This window comes from Telmatherina bonti (assembly GCF_933228915.1).
Source record: "Telmatherina bonti genome assembly, chromosome: 12".
NCBI lineage: Eukaryota > Metazoa > Chordata > Actinopteri > Atheriniformes > Telmatherinidae > Telmatherina > Telmatherina bonti.
This window is the reverse complement of record NC_136610.1, coordinates 3,603,641-3,625,733: the sequence shown is the minus strand read 5'-3', so window position 1 is coordinate 3,625,733 and position 22,093 is coordinate 3,603,641. Positions and strand designations below refer to the sequence as shown.

Genomic DNA, 22,093 nt, shown 5'->3' with positions numbered 1-22,093 from the left:
CAAAGCTTGGGAAATCTTTTTTATAGCCTTACCCTGCTGTAAACTTCTCTAAAACTTTACCTCTGACTTGTCTGGGGTGTTCCTTGGACTTCATGGTCGGTTTGTTCCCCAACATTCTCCTAACAAACCTCTGAGACGTCACAGAACAGCTGGATTGTACTGAGATTAGATTACACACAAGTGTACTCTATTTAGTCATTATGCCAACATTCAATCATTCAGCAGTCATCAGGCAACTTCTGAAGGCAACTGGTTGCACTCAGAGAAAAGGGAGCTGAATAAACTGCACTTTACAGTTTTTTATTTGTGAAAAAAGATGAAATTGTTTCATTTTCTTTGAACTTCACAATTGTGTGACATTTTGTGTTGGTCTTTCACATAAAATTCCAATAAAATATATTGATGTTTGTGGCGTGTATTGTCTCAAAATGTGGAAAAGTTCAGGGGTATGAATACTTTTGCAAGCCACTGTGTGCCTGCGATGAAAACAAGAATGGATACAATCCAGATTATGATAGATAGACTAGGCTGTTGGATGTCTGAAGCGGAAACAAGAATATCGATGAAAGAACATCAAAGCCAAAGCCAGAGATAAGATGGAGACTATATTGACAGTTTCCCATCACCAGGAGTGAAGATGCCAGCCGCTGCCAGACATTTGAATGATGGGAGTGGAAGAAGGAGCAGAGGAGAATGATATGTTGACGTTTATCCACAAATTATTTTTTGAAGCACTGGACATAGAATGCGTGTATAGAGTTGGTCAACAAGACAATAAAGCACAACATATCCCCTTTCTAAGACCCTGAACCTCAAGAAGTTTGATGAAGTAAAAAAACCTGCAAGAGGCCTGAGACAGCATGGTGTACCCAGCGGTGGCGAAGGTCAATGTTCACCTTCACCTCACCTGCTGAAACCAGCAACTTTCTTTTCTAAAACACATGAAATGCATTCTATACTACTCTCATTTTATAGCTTATGAATGTGAAAGGAGCTTTTGGTTTTGCTTCTTGATTTTGATATTACCTGCAGTGCCATATTATTGAATAACTTGTTAATACGAATAATTTAGCATGCGGTTAGAAGTTCTTTGTTGGCCTTGTTGACAAACGATGGTTTTATTGACCTTTATTTTGACAGTGGTTGCCCATAGATGGATTTGGATTTAAGTTTAATGACCAGTTGTTATACCTGAAGCAAACAACAGAAGTCAGTCATGTTTTATAGAAAATGTGTATGTATGTAAATTACAATGGTAGCCGATATGAAATCTACGAGTGGAAGTGATTTTCAGTCATGTTGGTTTTAGAAATGTGTTTGAATATTTTGAAATGATCCTAAAATATGGTTAAGAAAATCGATTTTAGTGGGAGAGGTGGAGTCCAGCAGGCTAAGGACTTTAGGTGTCATGGATGTATTATCTTCTTTCAGCTGCTTTTGTTTTGGTTTTGTTCTTTGTTTGATCTTCTTTTTTTGTGAAGGATAGTTTGTATAAATTTTTTTATAGTTGTTTTTTTTTGTGCACAGTACTAGACAAGTAAACACAGTTTTGTTGTATTAAGTTAGTTTTATTAGAATGTGTGACAGAAGGGCTTATTTTTACTTAGTAGGACTACTGGACTACTAAGTATAAGTCCTAGGACTACTAGGACTTATACTTTTTATGGAACAGTTTCATGACAAATGACTGGGGAAAATATTTTTAAAAAAGGGGGAGTCTCATGATAAAAATTAAGGTATTATCTTGGAACATTAAAAGAACAATCCTAGTGATAAAATTAAAACAAAACACTTTTGTATCTAAAACAACAGAAAACAAAATAAAAAAAATACTTTTGTATCTAAAACAAAAGTAAGTGTATTTTCTACAGGAGACCCATTTGAATAAGAAAGAGGCATGTTTGTTAAACAAGAGTATTCCTTAGCACTTTCTCATCCAACCAATAAGGGTGTCATGTTTTTGCCACCCTGATCTCCTGGCGCTCATCATTGGTAACTCGATCCACCTGCTGGCTTCCTAATTGCCTCTGCTACCTCATTCAGTTCACCTGGTTTCCTTTTCTCTCACTGCCTACTTAAGCTCCCTCCAATCCCTCCTTTTCTGCCAGATAATAATCAGACCTATGTCTAGTTTTGTTCCAGCGGTCTACGGATTGTTCCTCAGTTGCCGACCCTCTGCTTCATGCCCCTGGATTACCCTCCTTGCCCTCGACGGATACCGCTACCTTTCGGATCTTCTGGTTACCGACCCTGCTTGTCTTTGGATCTCTGAGCCTTGTCGTTGCCTGGATGAGTATTTTGCCATCCTGTTTACCTCCCAGCTGTTGCCTGGTTTCTTCTGCAGACCATTCCCCCGGACTGATCTTCTGTTCATACTCCTTCACCAATAAACTGGTCATTTGTCCAGAACTCCCTGTGTGTGGCTGAATTACGGATCCTCAGGGTAACTCATTACAAAGGGAGTTTGTATCTTGATTTGGAAGAATTTTAATGTGATTATTCATGGGCAACTACCTGATAAAAAGGTAACAAGGTGCTCTTTAATTATTATTTATGCTCTAAATACAGATTCTTCTGGGTTTTTGTGGATATTTTCCATTATAATAAAACGTACAGAGACTAAAACCTTATTAGTGGAGATTTTAACCAAATTAAATAGTTTACAATAAATAAATCCAACTTTATCTATTGTAAAGTACAACCAACTGATATGATTTATGACAATCCAGCACCCGGATTTGAACTCACAACCTTCTGAATGAAAGGCAATTCATTTTACCACTATACCTCTACAGTTGTAGCTCACCACCTGGCAGGTCTAATATTTTTTGCCGTTGGTATGGGATTGCCTTTGCCACCAGTGTGTCATCAGCAGAACTGCAAAAAGATGTGAACAGTTGAACTGCTGTCAAGGAGCCAAAGTTTATTTTAAATAGTTTGTAAATACGACTAAAATTCTGAAGTTAGTAGTGTAGTGTTATTTCACTTTGTGTAGTGTTATTTCTATGAGTGTAAAATAAACAGTGTAATAGATAATGATTGGTCCTTTATCAAGCAGTTCATAAAATAAATCAAGAACAAACACTTCAAAGTCACAGAAGGAAAGAACATCTGAGAGAAAACACAAACTACCTGATCAACCACAGGCCGAAGCCTTGCCCATGATGTTTGAAATATTCCTGTTTGAAGCAAATGTACATCTCTCTGCAGACTTGTGTATTGGACTAGGAAGTAAACTGGTCTTTTCAATAACCAGGAGGCCCCTCCTTCTGGAAAACTGGTTGACTACTTTTATTTACATCTTTAATCAATTCTTCCATTTTAACCATAAATGTTTCAGACTGGTCTGGTATGCACATTAAGTCCACTCACAACCCTCTAGCTTCAGCTCAAACACACACACACAGGGATGAAAGTGTTTCTGGAGAGGTGAAGTGTGATGCGTGCATCAGTAAGTGAGCGAACACTAGCCAACGTCCTCTTCTTCTCCTGTGGCCTATTAGTCAGTGGAGCATTAGTGTAATTACACACTCTTCAGTTCCCAGAGCTGCCCGGCTGCTCTAGTATGTCATTACCATAAAAATATATCCTGGGACAGGATTTACATACATAAACACTTTACATGCCATTACATTCTTGACTGAGTTTGCATTTTGGATGGTACTTAAATAATTAGCAGGACCAAATGGCTTGTCCACTCACCAGTCAGCGCTAAGTTAATAGGTTTACAATTGGACAGACATTGTTATTCTTAACATAAGATCATGACTGCTTTGTGTTATGCCGTAGATCAGTGTTGTGCAATGTTTTATCTATGCTGTTTGAATTGACAGAGGGATTACTGATTGGCTGAAAATAGCTGTTTTTGTGATATGACATTTATTTATTAGAGTCTCAGTCAACACAAGATTCTGTGAGCATGTTCTCTGGTGATGCAACCCACTTTTGAGGCGGGCTGTATTTGCAGATTATTCGAAGAATAACCAAGACCAAAATTAATCCCAGCTGGGGAAAGACCTACTTCTATGTAGCTGGTTCGTTGTAGAGGTTTGTCAGGCAGGAAAAAGACTCAAAGCTATTGTAAAGGGGTTCATTATACCTGAGCGTCTCAGTCTGTTAAGCAAAAACAAAAAACAAAAAAACAAAAAAGGTTTGTTTGATTGCTATGCGAACAGTCACACACTATCAAACAAACACCACTGTGTTTGATAGTGGTGGCAGCTTTTTATTCCACTTTTTAAGGGGTTTTCTGTTGGACTAATAAATTAGCTCACTTTATTTTACCATATTGGACCTCCTTTTTCAGTTCAGAACTGTGTTAATTCTTTGTTACATAGATACAACAAGGTGTTGAAAATATACCTCAGGGATTTTGCTCCATTTTTACACATAGTTGCTGCACTTCCAGGAAATATCTCTAGGAGAAGAAGAAGCACTTAGTGGAGTTCAAAAGGAAGTTACAGACTGAGAAAATGAGTTGGGAAATATGGCTGACTGTGTCCAGAGGTGGTTGATAGCTGGAGAGGTTAGTACAAGATTCTGGGTGTGGTGATGGAAACCAAGATGGCAGGTTGGGCAGGCAGGTTAAGACAGCAGGCTGGTGGATCAGCTGGAGATTAAAGGGATAATATGCAAGATTTTGAATTTAAATTTTTATAAAACAAAAAAAAAAACTAATCCAATGATTAAGGTTAATGAACATGTTGGCTGCCATCATTCCATATATGATGTTTTATTAAATTATGAAGTTGTTGATTCTTCAATGTTTTATGGTCCGTAAAACCTTTTTTTCCACCACTACAGAGACTTTAAGCCAATATATTGCAGAGAGGCTCACAGAACCGGATTCTGCTAAAAGGAGAGGAGGATAGGGGATGGGGAGGATAGGGGAGGTGTGTACTCGGTGCAGCGTTTCAACCAAGCAGCAACCTCTGGCAGTTAAAAGTGAACCCTATGCGGAAGTGCATAAAATTGCAGTTCTCCCTTCATCCACTAGGGGCTCCAAAGCAGACCAAATCCTCATAGACTCCCATGTTAAAAAGACCAACTTCACAGCAGAAATAAATATGTGTACAGCCTGGTACAAAATTTTTATAACTCCCCCTTTTAAAACTAATTTAATCTCAAAATTGGGCACATTTAGGGGCATGTCGTTTTGATCAATAGGTACCCGATCTCCTGCTTCAAGTAAGAAGAACGTAGAACAACTGCTGTTTTTAGTTAAACTTAGTTTTAGCCCGCTTACCTCCTTTAGCTGGTTAGCTCCTGTTAGCTCCAGGTTAGTTCAGTTAGCTCTTAGCTACAGAAAGCTCAGAGTTGGCTTGATGTCAATCATGAACCATGACGCTCACAGCCCCCCTCTCAGCTCCACCTCTTTGCCCATATTTGTATTTTCCGGGCGAGACGACACACTCATGACTCTGTAAAATGGTGATGGTAGGAACCGCCCACTGAGCTTCAATTCAGCTCTTCAGAAACCTACGGGTGACGTCACGGAGGCTCCGTGCAACTTTTTTTAAATATAGTCTATGGTTTTAACTAATTCAACTTGGAACCTTCATTGGAAGAGCCTACTTTGCAGAGACGTCTAATCAACCTATGTTAGTTTCTTTGATAGAAAGAATGGATGAAGCCACTTCTGGTAAAAAAGAAAAAAAGCAGCTTCGAGTCATAGAATATAACAAGATGTGTGTCAAAACTAGAACTGATTCTGGCGTCATACTTCACGCGCTGAAGAAAGCTTTGTGGGAACAAATGACTGAAGTCTAACGCAGATTTGTCTATGTTTCCTCTTGTCTGGTAAGTATGAATGTACCATGGGAATTTACACACAGTTTGCAGTTAGCTGTTAGCAGTTAGCTGTAACCCAGCAAGCGTTGTGGGAAGAGGGGTAATGGGGACTCCATGGTTATGTTACAAACATTATTTTGTCACTCAACTTCTGGATAAACAGTGATATTAGGAGACGCTGCTGCATTGGTGGTTCTGTTGACCACAAAGGTAGTTGTCCTACATATAGAGCAGCTGTGACATGTCCTAAATGTCTTGATCATAACAAATGACATGATTACAAAATGATGAGTTCACTTTTAGGAGCTACCACACAAGACTCAGATGTAATATGCAAGTTATGTTTTGTCTAATAAACTGCTTTACTTTATTTTGCTGTTTCCTTCATCAGGTCCAGAATGCAACACTAATCCTCCCTCTGTATCAGGATGTTGTCAGACCTATGATGACGACCAATCAGGATGTTGTCAGACCTATGATGACGACCAATCAGGATGTTGTCAGACCTACGATGACGACCAATCAGGATGTTGTCAGACCTACGATGACGACCAATCAGGATGTTGTCAGACCTACGATGACGACCAATCAGGATGTTGTCAGACCTATGATGACGACCAATCAGGATGTTGTCAGCCCTACGATGACGACCAATCAGGATGTTGTCAGACCTATGATGACGACCAATCAGGATGTTGTCAGACCTACGATGACGACCAATCAGGATGTTGTCAGATCTATGATGACGACCAATCAGGATGTTGTCAGATCTATGATGACGACCAATCAGGATGTTGTCAGATCTATGATGACGACCAATCAGGATGTTGTCAGACCTACGATGACGACCAATCAGGATGTTGTCAGACCTACGATGACGACCAATCAGGATGTTGTCAGATCTATGATGACGACCAATCAGGATGTTGTCAGACCTACGATGACGACCAATCAGGATGTTGTCAGATCTATGATGACGACCAATCAGGATGTTGTCAGATCTATGATGACGACCAATCAGGATGTTGTCAGACCTACGATGACGACCAATCAGGATGTTGTCAGATCTATGATGACGACCAATTAGGATGTTGTCAGACCTACAATGACGACCAATCAGGATGTTGTAAGCCCTACGATGACGACCAATCAGGATGTTGTCAGACCTACGATGACGATGAATCAGGATGTTGTCAGACCTATGATGACGATGAATCAGGATGTTGTCAGACCTACGATGACGACCAATCAGGATGTTGTCAGCCCTACGATGACGATGAATTAGGATGTTGTCAGACCTACGATGACGACCAATCAGGATGTTGTAAGCCCTACGATGACGACCAATCAGGATGTTGTCAGACCTACAATGACGACCAATCAGGATGTTATAAGCCCTACGATGACGACCAATCAGGATGTTGTCAGATCTATGATGACGACCAATCAGGATGTTGTCAGATCTATGATAACGACCAATCAGGATGTTGTCAGATCTACGATGACGATGAATTAGGATGTTGTCAGACCTACGATGACGACCAATCAGGATGTTGTCAGACCTACATTGACGACCAATCAGGATGTTGTCAGATCTATGATGACGACCAATCAGGATGTTGTCAGACCTACGATGACGATGAATCAGGATGTTGTCAGACCTACGATGACGATGAATCAGGATGTTGTCAGACCTATGATGACGATGAATCAGGATGTTGTCAGCCCTACGATGACGATGAATCAGGATGTTGTCAGACCTACGATGACGATGAATCAGGATGTTGTCAGACCTACGATGACGACCAATCAGGATGTTGTCAGCCCTATGATGACGACCAATCAGGATGTTGTCAGATCAATGATGACGACCAATCAGGATGTTGTCAGACCTACGATGACGATGAATCAGGATGTTGTCAGAGCTATGATGACGATGAATCAGGATGTTGTCAGACCTACGATTACGATGAATCAGGATGTTGTCAGACCTACGATGACGACCAATCAGGATGTTGTCAGACCTACGATGACAACCAATCAGGATGTTGTCAGACCTACGATGACGACCAATAGGAGTTGTCAGATCTGCGATGACGATGTATCAGGATGTTGTCAGACCTACGATGACGACCAATCAGGATGTTGTCAGATCTATGATGACGACCAATCAGGATGTTGTCAGAACTACGATGACGACTAATCAGGATGTTGTCAGACCTATGATGACGACCAATCAGGATGTTGTCAGATCTATGATGACGACCAATCAGGATGTTGTCAGACCTACGATGACGATGAATCAGGATGTTGTCAGACCTACGATGACGACCAATCAGGATGTTGTCAGACCTACGATGACGATGAATCAGGATGTTGTCAGACCTACGATGACGACCAATCAGGATGTTGTCAGCCCTACGATGACGATGAATCAGGATGTTGTCAGACCTATGATGACGATGAATCAGGATGTTGTCAGACCTACGATGACGACCAATCAGGATGTTGTCAGCCCTACGATGACGATGAATCAGGATGTTGTCAGACCTACGATGACGACCAATCAGGATGTTGTCAGCCCTACGATGACGACCAATCAGGATGTTGTCAGCCCTATGATGACGACCAATCAGGATGTTGTCAGATCTATGATGACGACCAATCAGGATGTTGTCAGACCTACGATGATGATGAATCAGGATGTTGTCAGATCTATGAAGACGACCAATCAAGATGTTGTCAGACCTATGATGACGACCAATTAGGATGTTGTCAGACCTACGATGACGACCAATCAGGATGTTGTCAGACCTACGATGACGACCAATCAGGATGTTGTCAAACCTACAATGATGACCTATCAGGCTGTTGTCCAACCCACAATGATGACCAACGCCCAGTACAAAGCAGGTGTAGATGCATTAGCCATGTCATAGCAGATGCTGCATTAATTCAGATGTCCTGCTCCATTCCTCGTCTCTCATGAACAAGACTCTGAGCCACTTGAAATTCCATGCTTGAAACAGGATGTCATGCCAACAAAGAGGGACTATTACCAAATTTTCCACCAAGCATCATGCTCTTGGACTTGGAGCTGATTCCCATCCCAGCAACGTCACACAAGAAAAATCTGCTCCAGTAAAAACTGCAGTTCACTGTCAACATTTCCAAAAAGCAGAAATCGGATAATGAGGTCACCAAATCTGCCACCCTCAACAACAGTTGCTGCATCTTGTAATTATTTCCATAACTGTAATGAACCAAAAAGGTGCCACGATGAAATTCAACTTACTCATTTTTTCTGTACCAGTCTCAGTGTGGACCTAATCTGTATATACATGGTGTACAACAGTCTGTTTCTGTGAGGTGACAACTTTAAATTAAATAAAAATAAATCAGATCACCCTGATGTGCAAATCTGAGTGACATTGTTGTTCCTCTTTTTCTGTTTCCTGTAGTCTACATCAGTCTTAGTCTTACATTTCTTCTGTTTGTCTTTTTTAAATAATTACAAATGTGTTTTACTATGTTTTCCTTTCATACAGGGAAGGATGAGTTGGAAATTTCCCCCTATGATGACACATTAGAAACCCAGATGGCCTCTTTAGTGTCAGGTAAGTTACTCAGGCTGACCTTATTCTCATTTTAAAGTGTTACTGAATGAATTTTGAGCATATTTTTAGTGAAGGATGGACTGGAGAAGAATATAGGTGTGATAACAGCAAAGGCCACTCGGTGTTTGCTCTGAAAAGATTCCTTTTAAAGAAGGAAATTCTCCTCCTGAAATTCTATGATAGTCATTTTCAGTCAATTTCCGATTTTTAAAAAAGCCTCCATTTATCAGATAATAATCTGATAAGCTACAGTTGTAGTGAGGTGTTGGTTTAGTAGACCTCCTGTGGACCCACCACCTGTGGGAGGGGCCGAAGGGGTTGGGTGCTTTGGCAGTTAGACAGCAGCCTAAGGCAGGGACCCTGGTGGTTGGTTCCCCAGCTACAGAAGCCACCTTTAGGGATGTGAAACATCACCTCTGTGGTGGGAAAGGAGCCTGAGCTAGTGCACGAGGTTAAGTGGTTCAGAATAGATACAGTTGGACTCACCTCAACACAAGGCTTGTGCTCTGGAACCAGTGTGCTTGAAAAGGGCTGGATCCTCTTCCACTCTGGAGTTGCTCCCAGTGAGAGGCACCAATCAGGTTTTGGCATACTTATTGCCCCCTGACTTGGTTGCCTGTATTTTGGGGTTTACCCTGGTGGATGAGAGTGTAGCCTCCCTCTGCCTTCAGATGGCGGGGTGGGTCCTGACTGTTAAACAACAATTCGGAGTACCCACTATTTTTGGAATCCTTGGATAGAGTGTTGGAGGGCAATCCCTCTGAGGACTCTTTCATTCTGCTGGGGGACTTCAATGCTTCCAAAGGCAATGACAGAGAGACCTGGAGGGGCGTGATTGGGAGGAATAATCTTCCTGACCTGAATCACATTGGTGTTTTGTTGTTGGACTTCTGTGCTCATTCTGGATTGTCCATGACGAACATCTTGTTCAAGCATAGGAGTGCCCCCTGTCTAAGATGCAGTTTGATGATAGACTTTGTAGTTGTGTCATCAGACTTGCGGCCGAATGTCCTGGACACTCGTGTCAAGAGATGAGCGGAGCTGTCAACACTACCTGGTGGTGAGTTGGCTGAGATAGTGGGCCAAGATGCTGGTCAGACCTGGCAGGCCAAAATGTGTTGTGAGGATCTTGATGGAATGTCCAGAAAAGACTCTTGTCTGAGAGAGCTGTAACTCCAACTCACCCCATATAACACATAACCTATCCAGCAGAACTTCAACAATGTCCTGAGTGAGGCGGAGGATATTGTGTCTGACTGGACTTCTGCGCCCTATTTTTGAAGTGTCCAGCCGAAGCTATGGTTGTAAGGTTATTGGTGCCTGTTGTGGTGTCATCTTCAAACTCATTGGTGGACACAAGCAGTGAAGCTGCTAGTATCAAGCTGAAGAAAGAGTCCTATCCTTGCCTTCTTGGCTTGTGGGACTCTGGAGGCTTCTGATAGGTATTGACAGGCTATGCAGCCATGGCAGTCTCTGAGGCAAAAACTCAAGCATGGGCGGAGTTTGGCTAGGCCATAGAAAATTATTTTTGGATGGCTTTGAGGACCTTCTGTTCCACCATTTGGTGGCTCAGGAGGGGGAAGCAGTGCTCTGTCAACACTGGGTACAGTGGGGATGGTGGGCTAGTAATTTCAACTTGGGACATTGTGGGAGGAATACTTCAACCTCTCCAATCCTACCAACAAGTCTTTTGGTGAGGAAGCAAAGTTGGGAGACTCAGGGGTGGGTCCTCCTATCTCTGGGGCTGAAGTGGTTACAAAGTTCCTCAGTAGCAAGGCCCCAGGGGTGGATGAGATCCACCTAGGGTTACTTAAGGTTCTGGATGCTGTGGGGCTGTCCTGGCTGACATGCCTTTGCAGAATTGCGTGGACATCGATTGGCAGACTGGGGTGGTGGTCCCACTCTTCAAGAAGGGGTCTGGAGGGTGTGCTTCAACTACAAGGGGATTGCACTCCTCAGCCCATCAGGAGGAGGACCCTGGATTAAAGAGGAGCATTATGGTGTTCATCCTGCCTGTGGAACAGGGGACCAGCTCTATACCCTCTTCACGGTCTTGGAGGGGAAAGAAGAGTTCTCAAAACCAGTCTTCATGTTTTGTGGACTATGAAAAGGCATTCAACCATTCAAGCCCTTATAAAGACTGCCTGGTCCCTGTATGACCGGTGTCAGAGTTTGGTCTGCACTGCCAGCAGTAAGTTGAATTCATTTCCAGTGAATGAGGTCCTGCCCCAAGTGGAGGAGTTAAGTATCTTGGGGCCTTGTTCATGAGTGTAGGACGGATGGAGTGCAAGTACAGACTGATTGGTGCAGCTTATGTAGTAATGTCCATTGTGTTGAAGAAGCTAAGCCAAAAGGCAAAGCTCTCAATTTATGTTCACCATTCTATGTTCCTACCCTTACCTATGGTCACAGGCTGTGAGTAGTGACCAAAAAACAAGATTGTGAATAAAAGCAGCTGAAATGAGTTTCCTCTCCAGGGTGGACAGGGTCTCCAATAGAGATAGGGTGAGAAGCTCGGTCATCCAGGAGAGGTTCAGAGTAGAACCACTGCTCCTCCCCATCAAGATGAGCCAGATGAGGTGGCCTAGGATCAGCTTAAAATGCCTCCTGAGCGCGTCCCTGTGAGGTGTTCTAGGCATACCCCAGAGAAGACCCAGGACATGCTGTTGGAATTATATCTCTTATATCTGGCTTGGGAACAACTCTGGATCTTGAGTTGGTCATGACATTGGTCATGATATGTCATCACCTTTCACTGCTGGCCCGTCGGCTACCAGGAGCGGAGTATGCATGGTGGGTGATCTCTCAGTTGTCACCAAAAGCCAGGACCTTTTCCTTGGTTGGTGATCTGTTATCAGCTCCTCGTCCTCATTAGATGACTCGTTATCGGGTAAAAAAAGACGGCTCATTACTTTCTCCCCTTACTGATTCTTCCATCGTCTCGTCAGAGTCCTCCGCACCCACATCCAGAGATAGTTCTCCTCCCTCCTACTCTTGATTACTCAGTTCTTGAAATAATAACCAAACTTCTTTGGCATTCATATATCTCTTGTATTTATCCATTTCTCAGATTTAGTGATCATAAAACCCTCTTACTCACTCTTTGACAGCTGTCAAACTCACAAGCTTTACAAAGCGACTATGAGTGGCATGAATGGGCGTGGCACAAAAACATCTGACAGATGAAAACAATGCATTTCATTAGGCGGAAGGAATTATCCCATTGGCGGTTCTAGATATTTATGGTCAGGTTTGTTTTTGTTGTGATCACACACTCACCCAAATCCACTACAAGTTCACTGGACCCATTTCAGGAAAAGTGATAAAATTGGAGAAATAGGGATTTTATTTTAACAGAGAAAGTCAAGGAGGTAAAAATGACCCACTTGGCGGTTCTAGTGTTAAATAGACTTAGCCTCTTTAATCTTTCTCTTACATGCACACTTTAAATACAATGTATGGCATATCTCTCCATGCGGAAAGTCTACAGTCCACAGATCTGCATTAGCTACTATATAAGATGTTTGTTTGTCTGTATCCAGTACTGTTATATTCTGTTGTATTATCATAATAAATATTATTTTGTTAATTTTGATCCCTCTCTACTGCCCCATTAGCTTCATCGTTCATGCAACTAGATGGGGAGAACCAGTGCCTGAAAGCGGCACAGGACTGTGGCCTCTTCGAGAAATGTGGTTCCCTCCGATCAGAGTATGTCCTGGCCTGCACCAAACCGATGCCTGCAACTACCCGATGCAACCAGCATAAGTGCCACAGGGCCTTGAGGCGTTTTTTGGAGCGGGTTCCTGAAGAATACAGCCTGGGCATCCTGTTCTGCCCCTGCACCAACAACTTGTGTGGTGAGAGGAGGAGGAAAACAATTGTACCGTCTTGCTCCTACCAGGATATGGAAGATGTGCAACCCAACTGCCTCCACCAACAGAGCTTCTGCCGCCGAGATGATCTCTGCAGGTTAGTCGCCCATCCTTTTTTTTTTTTATCTGTGTGAATAAATGCTCTTCTTGCTTAATTTGTCATTAAAATTTGAAATCCCAAACATATATTGGCTGAAAAATCAGGCATCCACAGCAGCAGGTAATAGGTGTTTGAGGAGTGATGTGAGTTTAGATGTGATGTCATAGATCCTTCTATATAAGTTATCCAGGATAGGTTTCATTACAGAATTAGAGAAACACTTCATAACATTCCAAGATGGCTGCTAATTAAGCGACTGCTTCACAACGGTCTCAGATTACTACATTAACTCTGATCCTTTGCGCAGTAGCATATAACAATCTTTTAAACGTAGTAAAAGATCAATATCTCCTTCCTCAATCTTGAGTGACCTGGCTATAAATTGAACCATTTAAGATACATACATTTGGAAAATGACTGATCAAGAGTTTTCCCTTCAAACAATCTGGGAGGCCATTCAGCAAAGCAAAACTGAATTGACGGCGCACATTGATGCTAAGATCTCATTATTTCAATCTAGTCTAAACAGTATACAAGGATCACTGTCTTCATTATATGATCATATTATGGAGATGGAGCAATGAGTTAGCTGTAATGAGGACAACGTTGAAGATCGACTGAGAACGGTTGCTGCACTCAAAAAGGATAATTCTTACCTGAAGGACAAGGCTGATGAAGCTGAAAACAAAAGCAGGGCTAATAATCTTCACTTTCTTAACATTCCAGAGCGTTTTGAAGGGGCTGACATTGTGGGATATCTTAACCAGCTCCTTCGACGTCTATTCGGCAATGAATGCTTTGCCACTCCGCCGATTATTGAAAGGGCTCATTGTTTAAATATCTTGGGGTCTTGTTCACGAGTGAGGGAAGGATGGAGCGTGAGATGGACAGACGGATCGGTGCGGCGTCTGCAGTGATGCGGACTCTGCGCCGGTCTGTCGTGGTGAAGAAGGAGCTGAGCCAGAAGGCGAAGCTCTCGATTTACCAGTCAATCTACGTTCCTACCCTCACCTATGGTCATGAGCTGTGGGTCGTGACCGAAAGAAGGAGATCTCGTATACAGGCGGCTGAAATGAGTTTCCTCCGCAGGGTGGCCGGGCTCTCCCTTAGAGATAGGGTGAGGAGCTCAGTCATCCGGGAGGGGATCAGAGTAGAGCCGCTGCTCCTCCGCATCGAGAGGAACCAGTTGAGGTTGCTTGGGCATCTGGTCAGGATGCCTCCTGGACCTCCCTGGTGAGGTGTTCCAGGCACGTCCCTCTGGGAGGAGACCCCGGGGAAGACCCAGGACACGCTGGAGGGATTATATCTCTCGGCTGGCCTGGGAACGCCTCGGGATCCCCCCGCAGAGTTGGCAAATGTGGCTGGGGAGAGGGAAGTCTGGGCTTAGACTGCTGACCCCGTGACCCGACCCTGGATAAGAGGCTGAAAATGAAGAGGAAGATGGCATAGTCGCACAATTTTAAGGCTCTGGTCATCTGTCTTGTTTTTGAACGTCCAGCTCCCTTTAACGCTGCACAGGACCGAAGACACACTTCACTTCCTTTCCTTGCCTTGGGACTTTTAAAATCTGATTTCTTTATATACCTGCAAGTTAGGCATCGTTTGCATTCCTTTAAGCCTGGCCTTGTCACTCTTCCAGACCCAGCAGTTATTGAAGCAGTTCTCTGTTTAAAACTGTCCCAGACAAAGGCGATATTAGTCCAGTACAACCTTTTCTCAACCCTACATCTGCCTCCAGTGACTTATATCAGACCTGCATGGGTCTGGTTGTTTTTTTGTCACCTGTCACACAAAACCTTGAATTTGATACTGAAACGGATCCTTTTATCTTCTCTCTGTGTTTGCCATTGTTTAATTCAGTTCAAGGTGGTCCACAGAGTGCACCTCACCAAATCCAAGCTTCCACCCATTTGCCCAAATATCAGTCCATTATGTGATAAGTGCAAAAGCCTCACTCATCGATATGTTCTGGTCTTGCCTCAGACTTCTGGTTGGAGGTTTTCTCTACTCTATCTCTGTTATTAAAAGTTAGACTACTGCCAAACCCCTTAATGGCTATGTTCAGCATCACTCAAGTGGTTATGGGCTTTTATTTTATTCTTTGGCTTTTATCCCAATGTAAGACAGTTTGTGTGCCTTATTTTTATTATTGTTTTTACTTACTATTTATTTAGTTTGTTTTATTGTTTTAATTCCATATTCCTTGTATGACCTCTTGTTTTTATGTTATTTATTTGCATTTGAACTGTTTTATTCTGTTTTGATTTTTTGCCGATTGTGTACAGCACTTTGTTTCAACTCTGGTTGTTTTAAAGGGCTTTATAAATAAAGTTGAGTTGAGTTGAGTTATCCTCAGTAAAATATCGCACCCCGACCTTCGCCTCCCTCGTGGCTAGATGCTGTGTTTTGCTTAAATGGATGGACACTTTCCCACCAACAAATAAGCAATGGCTATTGGATTTGATGTCCTGTTTGAAACTTGAAAAGATTAGATGTTCACCACAGCACGAGAGCTGGAAGTTTCATGGGACTTGGGACCCTTTTTAAATACAGTACATTCCAGATGACATGGGAGGGGAATTTCTCGTGCAGCCTCAGATTTGCAACAAAAAGCAATATCTTACAAGTCTTATGTTTATTTATTGGTTCATGCCTTCAAATCAGTACTGACCAAGTAGTAGTAAAATTAGGTCTTAGTGTTCTTTTGCTCTCTTTGTGTGTTGTTATTGTTATTGTTGTTTGTCATTTTCTCTTCAGCCCCCCACTTTACTGTTCTCATGGTTCCTGCATTTGTCTACTTCTCTTGACCTGTGCAAATGGTTTAGAGTTCTTGTATGTTTGGTGTCAAAGAAAATCTCAATAAAAAGATCTTTCATTAAAAACCACTTTATCCTTCTTTTTAAATAAAGATTCTGACACTTTAACAGCAGTAATTTAGTGGAGGATTGCAAGGTGACCCATTTGGTAATTACACACTCAGTTGTTGCATGGGGTTGGGATCACAAACACCATTGCATGTTATCTTGGTGGATATATCTTTAAAAGTTTGAGAACCATTTTTTTAATTGACCTTAATCAGTTTCAATAATTTCAATCATTGGAACAACCAAAAACAAACATGAGGACTTTTCCAGAGATCTGGAACAATGAACTGGTTGTCGTCCACTTCCTGTTACAGAACTAAGGAGGTGGACATGACGTCAGGTTAGACAAAGCAATAAATAAAGTTAGAAACTGGGATCACTGTGATGGCAGTGCTAGTTCTTACTGTTAGCCCAACACCTCAATAAAAACAGCTCTTTCATTTGTCACCAGTTAAGGTGCTCTTCATAACATTATTTTCAGCTCACCATTTGTTACAACAGCAATCTTTTGGCTTTTTGGTGAAGTTTTTCCAGCTTGCTTTCCTGCACCTGTTACCCAGAAGAGAGGAGCCTCATCTTTAAATGACTTTAACACTCATCTCCTTCATGAACACATTTCTTGACAGCAATAATTCTCACATACTTTGCACTTCTTCACCTTGTCTACTAGTCATCTGTCCTTTAAATAGATGTAACATTTCATTCCTAGACCTGAACTACACTGAAGCTTTAAAGTTGTTTTTTTTTTTATCACCTGTAAGTTATTTGGATTAAAAAAAAAAAAAAAAAATTACCAAAGGACCACATGAATTTTAGATCTCAGTTTTATGAATAGCATAATAACAACAACAATACAGGAAATATTGTTATGTTTGAGTCCACACAGTATTTTGCACAGATGATGACAATAATGATTTTTTACAGACTTTGAAATGCTAATTGGTTCTCATTTTAAATTTGACATGATATAATTCTGGTATTATAAGTAAAAATGAATGCCCAAGTTGCCATTAACAACATCAGCACCTGACCAAACTAAAGCCAATGTTTATGGGAAAGTGCAGCTCATATCCAGTCTGAATTTACTTAAACACAAGCTCACCCGCTCAAATTTTCCACTGACTATGAAACTGATGTTGAGATGTTTGTATCTTTGCCAGGTCCAGATTGGCTGATTTCCTCAGTAACTGTCAGCCTTCTCCTCTGACAGCTAGTGGCTGCTTGAAGGACTCAACTGGCCTTTGTCTCCGAGCCTACGCTGGACTTATAGGTACAAGACTCATGGGGAAGGTGGGGAGTTGAACTGGTTCAAATAGGGAAAGTATGTTAAACAAGAAGCCATGTTTGGTCCACTTAAAACCCACTATGGTTCACTTCCACAGCTGTTCATTTGGAGCAGTCTGAACAAAATGACCAAAGTGTCTTGGTTCACTTCCAGTTAATGCTGGTTGGTTTCTCTTCCAGTGTGAAAGCAAATGGAACATCCAGTCCAGCAAAGAGAAGAAGTGATGTAGGCCAACATGGTAGACATCTGGCTGTCCTTCCTCCTTATGTTCATACAGGACACATTCTGGTGATAAGGTCTGAGCACCAAAGTAAAGTGTCTGCTCATGATTTAAAACGCCACAGGAAACAATCTTAAGCACTTAGAAACGTGAGTTTTGAATGCAATATTCCCTTTAAAACCAAACGGCAGCATTATTTCAAGTAATCCTTGCTGCCATCTCCAATCTGAAGTCCAAGTTCCATCTAAAGAGAGATGTCAGAAGCAGGCCCTGAAGTGGCCATCCCAAGAGGACAACACCAGAAGAAGACAGTTTCCTCACCCTACCAGGACTTGTGGTGTGTTCCAGCTGTCTCCTAATTCTGTGTGCCTGAGGGAAGTTGATTTCATCACTAGGAAAACACTCTTTTCCCACTGGATCAACTCAGAAAAATAGCTAAAGATCGCTAATTTATGAGTTTATTAGGCATCAACACTAGAAAATCCCAAATCAGTTGCAACAATGTGAACTACGACCCCACCAGTGAGTGTTGGAGATCACAGTTGATAAACTAGACGTTTACCCAAGAGTTCATGAACAACCCCCCCATTAGCAGTGTCTTTTTTTTATCTTAACAACGTTGTGCTATTTACACTGGAAACCTAATGGAGTAAATATTTTAGATAGAAATGAATAAAGACCATTGGTGTACAGGGCTTAGCCATCCTGAAATCTCTTTTCCATTCTGAAAAAACAGTCATTTCATCATTTCTGTGAAAACATACCTTCAATAAATGATCTTGGAGAACAGCTGGATGCAGTTTGTGGAACAACATGGTAGACGGGCCTCTACCCAGAGCAATCGCCAGTCTCATAGCCCAGCCATGATGACCCTTCCACTGACCTTGTTTTGGCAGTCAGACTAGGTCATGAGCAGGGTCATCATTACATGAAAGCAACATAATCACTGAGTTGAGATACCTTGCATGTAGACTCTGAATTCATTAGCATATAAAAGCAGTAAAACCAGTGAGAGGACACAGACACAGAGTGAAAAAAACCAAAGCCAGGTTGTCAGACTCCGATCAATGGCAAATGTATCTTCCAGAGTGTGAGACCAGACAAAATTAAAAGCTGATGAAGAATCAATGAGCAGCAACCGTAGAAAAGTCTTTGTCCCTCGCTGTGTGGCGATAATGTTTTTGCATCTATTGCAACAGACTTAAAATCATTAAGAATCATGGGTAGTCTTAAGATATTCTACAATAAAAGTCTTTCCTGTAAAATGGCACTCAGTGGGCCAGCTGTCAAACTTAATGTTTAAGAAGATGAGTCCATCAGAGCCTGGGCTTTTCTTTATCAAACCCAGTCTTATCCACCTGAATAGAGCTCATCTGTGGAAAAAAACAGAGCTCTTCAAAATTATGATTATTAAAATGGTTATAAAAAGAGTTCAGCTCAGTGGAAAGTTCAAAGTCTGATTAACATAGAAATAAAGACCTTTCTTAGACTGGGTGTCCTCAGGCCATCTTGTTCTTGCTGCTGTTTAACTGAACTGAGTAACATTTTATTAAACCAAAAAGAAGCATTTCTGCAACATGAGAAGTCAACGGCGGAAGTGAATCTTTAGCTATAATTAAATAATCATTGAGAAAAACTATTGCTCCTCTGTTTTACAGTGGAGCTGAAGAAGCCTCTGACTGAATGCTCTTTGTTCTGCTGACTGTGTGTCTATCATGCCCATCATCTTGTGGAGCATTTTTCTCCAGACTGGTGATCCGTTCCTGACCACACATCCCTCATGCTGTTTTACTGGAGCACATGTTTTTGGCACGTCTTAGCTTCTTTGAGTTAACTCCTCAGTAACTCCTTGTCTCCCACCTTGAAGGCTTTCTTTTTCATATTTAGCTGCTTTTTTTGGTCTTGGCCGATGCAGGGTTTTCTACTGGGAAAGCATCTCACTGGTTTTGTTGGGATGATGCTTCCCACAAAGATGTTGATATGATCTCTCACACACTTAGTCATGGCATTTAAGATGTGGCCAACATCTCCTCAAAGTTTCTTTATTCTCTTCAGGTCGCAGGTTGTTGCTTTAGGTAGAGGTAAGGATGAACAGGTCATTTTCTCAGTAGAGAATGGGCAGTGGAGCTGTGTGCATTTTTAATATTTGCACAAAAATGAATCTCGTGTTTTTTTTTCTTTAACATTCTCCTAACATGACCTACTTCCCCACAACGGAAACAGGTGGCTTTGGTTGGCTGACTTGGGCCGGGTGGTCGTACGTGGTGGCGTGCCAGTCTGCTATCAGGCTTTTTTCTTGTGTTATGCCAGCTAAACTAGATGCTGCACCATCTCAGTCCCGTACCGAAGGCTGGACATGTTCCAGCTTCAGTCTGATCCACTCTGTCAGCAGCAGTGTAACGTAAACTGTTCCTCCTACTTTGTGCCTTGTAAGTGTATGCAACTAGGACAGAGTCCTGGCCTCATATATATATGTTTTATCATCTGCTGTACTTCCCAGCAATTCCTCATGCTCTTCATTCATTTAGTTTACTTTTTTATTGAGCTGTTTGTATTTTTATGACAAGCTCAGTCCAGCTGTGACCAAGAAGTTTTTGGGATTATTTGGATGTATCTTTTAGTTTTAACTTTGCAATCAGTTCTCATGATACCTGTGACTTTTAACAGATTTACCTGCCAGCTTGCCAACTTTTGCACACTCAGCACAGCACTTAGCTGTCCATTCATTGTGTAGCATTTGTTGCTAGCAGCTGGGTGCAGGAAAGATGCTGCTCAGTTTTTATCTTAATAATATTGCTTTATTGTGATCCACTCCCTTGGATTTGCTGCAGTGATTGATCCGATGTGAGGAAGGTGTCTATTTCTGTTTTCAACCCTGCCCTGAATGTTCCACTTCTGACACCAGTTGTTAGCTTTGGCTAATAGTTGGATGACTGCAGCATGAAAGATCACTTTCTATAAAACATTTTATTATTCTGTACTGAGGATGACAAAGCTTTTACAACCTGCAGGACATTACAGATTGACCTCCGGGACAGATGAAACTTTGTGTCCCCACCAGAGCCAGCGAGTGAACGTCCAACAGCAAAAACATTCTCAGGCAAAGTTTTATGAACAAACTGGTGGTTTCTTTGTATTAATCAATATATTACATAAATACTGCGTGTTCCCACTCTACACTATCCCCCACCCTCACTCACACGTGTGCATGCATGTGTGTGTGGATTTTCATCACATGCTACTAAAGCTTGATTTGGCGCTTTTTCAAAAATTGGTCTTTTGTGCCTTGAAAACTGCAGATGGCACAAAACATTCCTCCTGTCTGAAAACTTCTCTCAGTCCTTTGAGGAAAAGTCACAGATTCTGCATCATGATGCTTTCAGGTGATGCTTTACTTTTCTATGTAGGAAAAAAAACAAAACTCTGTTGTGATTTTCTGTCATGAAGTAATCACCTGCCAAACACTGAAACCTTTAAAAAAAGAAAGAAAAACAGTACAAACCACTTTTTATTATTCTTTCATGTCATGTTGTCAAAGTTTTTCTTTTTTCTCAGTAATGTAATCTTTCATTCATCCCAACCACACGTTCTGATTGGGGACTTTTCCATCTCCGTCCTGCAGGAACCATCATGACGCCCAACTACATTAGCAACAGCTCTGCTGATGTGTCGCTGTGGTGCAACTGTGAAGGCAGCGGCAACCAATGGCAGGAGTGTCTGAGACTGCAGCATCTCTTCACCCACAACACCTGCCTGCGTGAGTCTGCAGCCTACATTTTACCTCTACAAAGATGTACAGAACAGATGTAGATTCACTTTCAGTGTCTGCAGCTGATTTGCTTCAGTATAAACCCTGATTGTAAAACAGAAAATGGTTCATTTCTGATGGTTATTGTGTCATTTCTCATTATATTTCTCCATATTTTCATGCTATTGCCACCTAACAGCATCCCACAGAAACCAAGTCACCACTTTTTTTTGTGGGACACAAAAGGCAGCGCATCTCCTGATGTGAACACGCATTGTGGCTGAGTCAGCAAAAACACTCAGGAGGACATTATGAGAGTAAAAGCAAGAAAGAGGGAGAAGGCCAGGGCAAGAAATACGATAAGTGTCAAATTAAGACTGTCTTTTAGTGGCTGGCGAGACCTCAGAGAAGAGACAGGATGAAGATGGCTGCTGGATTAGCCGTTTACAGCGATCATGTTCCTGAGAGAAAATATCTGCAAATTCTCTGGTGAAATTGGAACTTGTGTCTTTATAAGTAACTTTTAGCTCCATTCTGAAAATCTTGAACTGAATTAATATAGATAGATAGATAGATAGATAGATAGATAGATAG

General features: G+C 41.8%; 1 protein-coding gene across 1 annotated transcript in view; it reads left to right on the top strand.

The window, feature by feature from the left end:
* The window catches only part of gfra3 (GDNF family receptor alpha 3), a gene marked incomplete at its 5' end in the record, with an annotated part of 42,426 nt that overhangs the window by 3,079 nt on the left and 17,254 nt on the right, over positions 1 to 22,093 (top strand). Inside the window, 4 exons of the mRNA XM_079249703.1 lie at positions 9,339 to 9,407; positions 13,025 to 13,379; positions 17,407 to 17,516; positions 21,374 to 21,508. Of these exons, the coding sequence (XP_079105829.1) occupies positions 9,339 to 9,407; positions 13,025 to 13,379; positions 17,407 to 17,516; positions 21,374 to 21,508 (669 nt within the window). The remainder of the gene's footprint in view (positions 1 to 9,338; positions 9,408 to 13,024; positions 13,380 to 17,406; positions 17,517 to 21,373; positions 21,509 to 22,093) is intronic.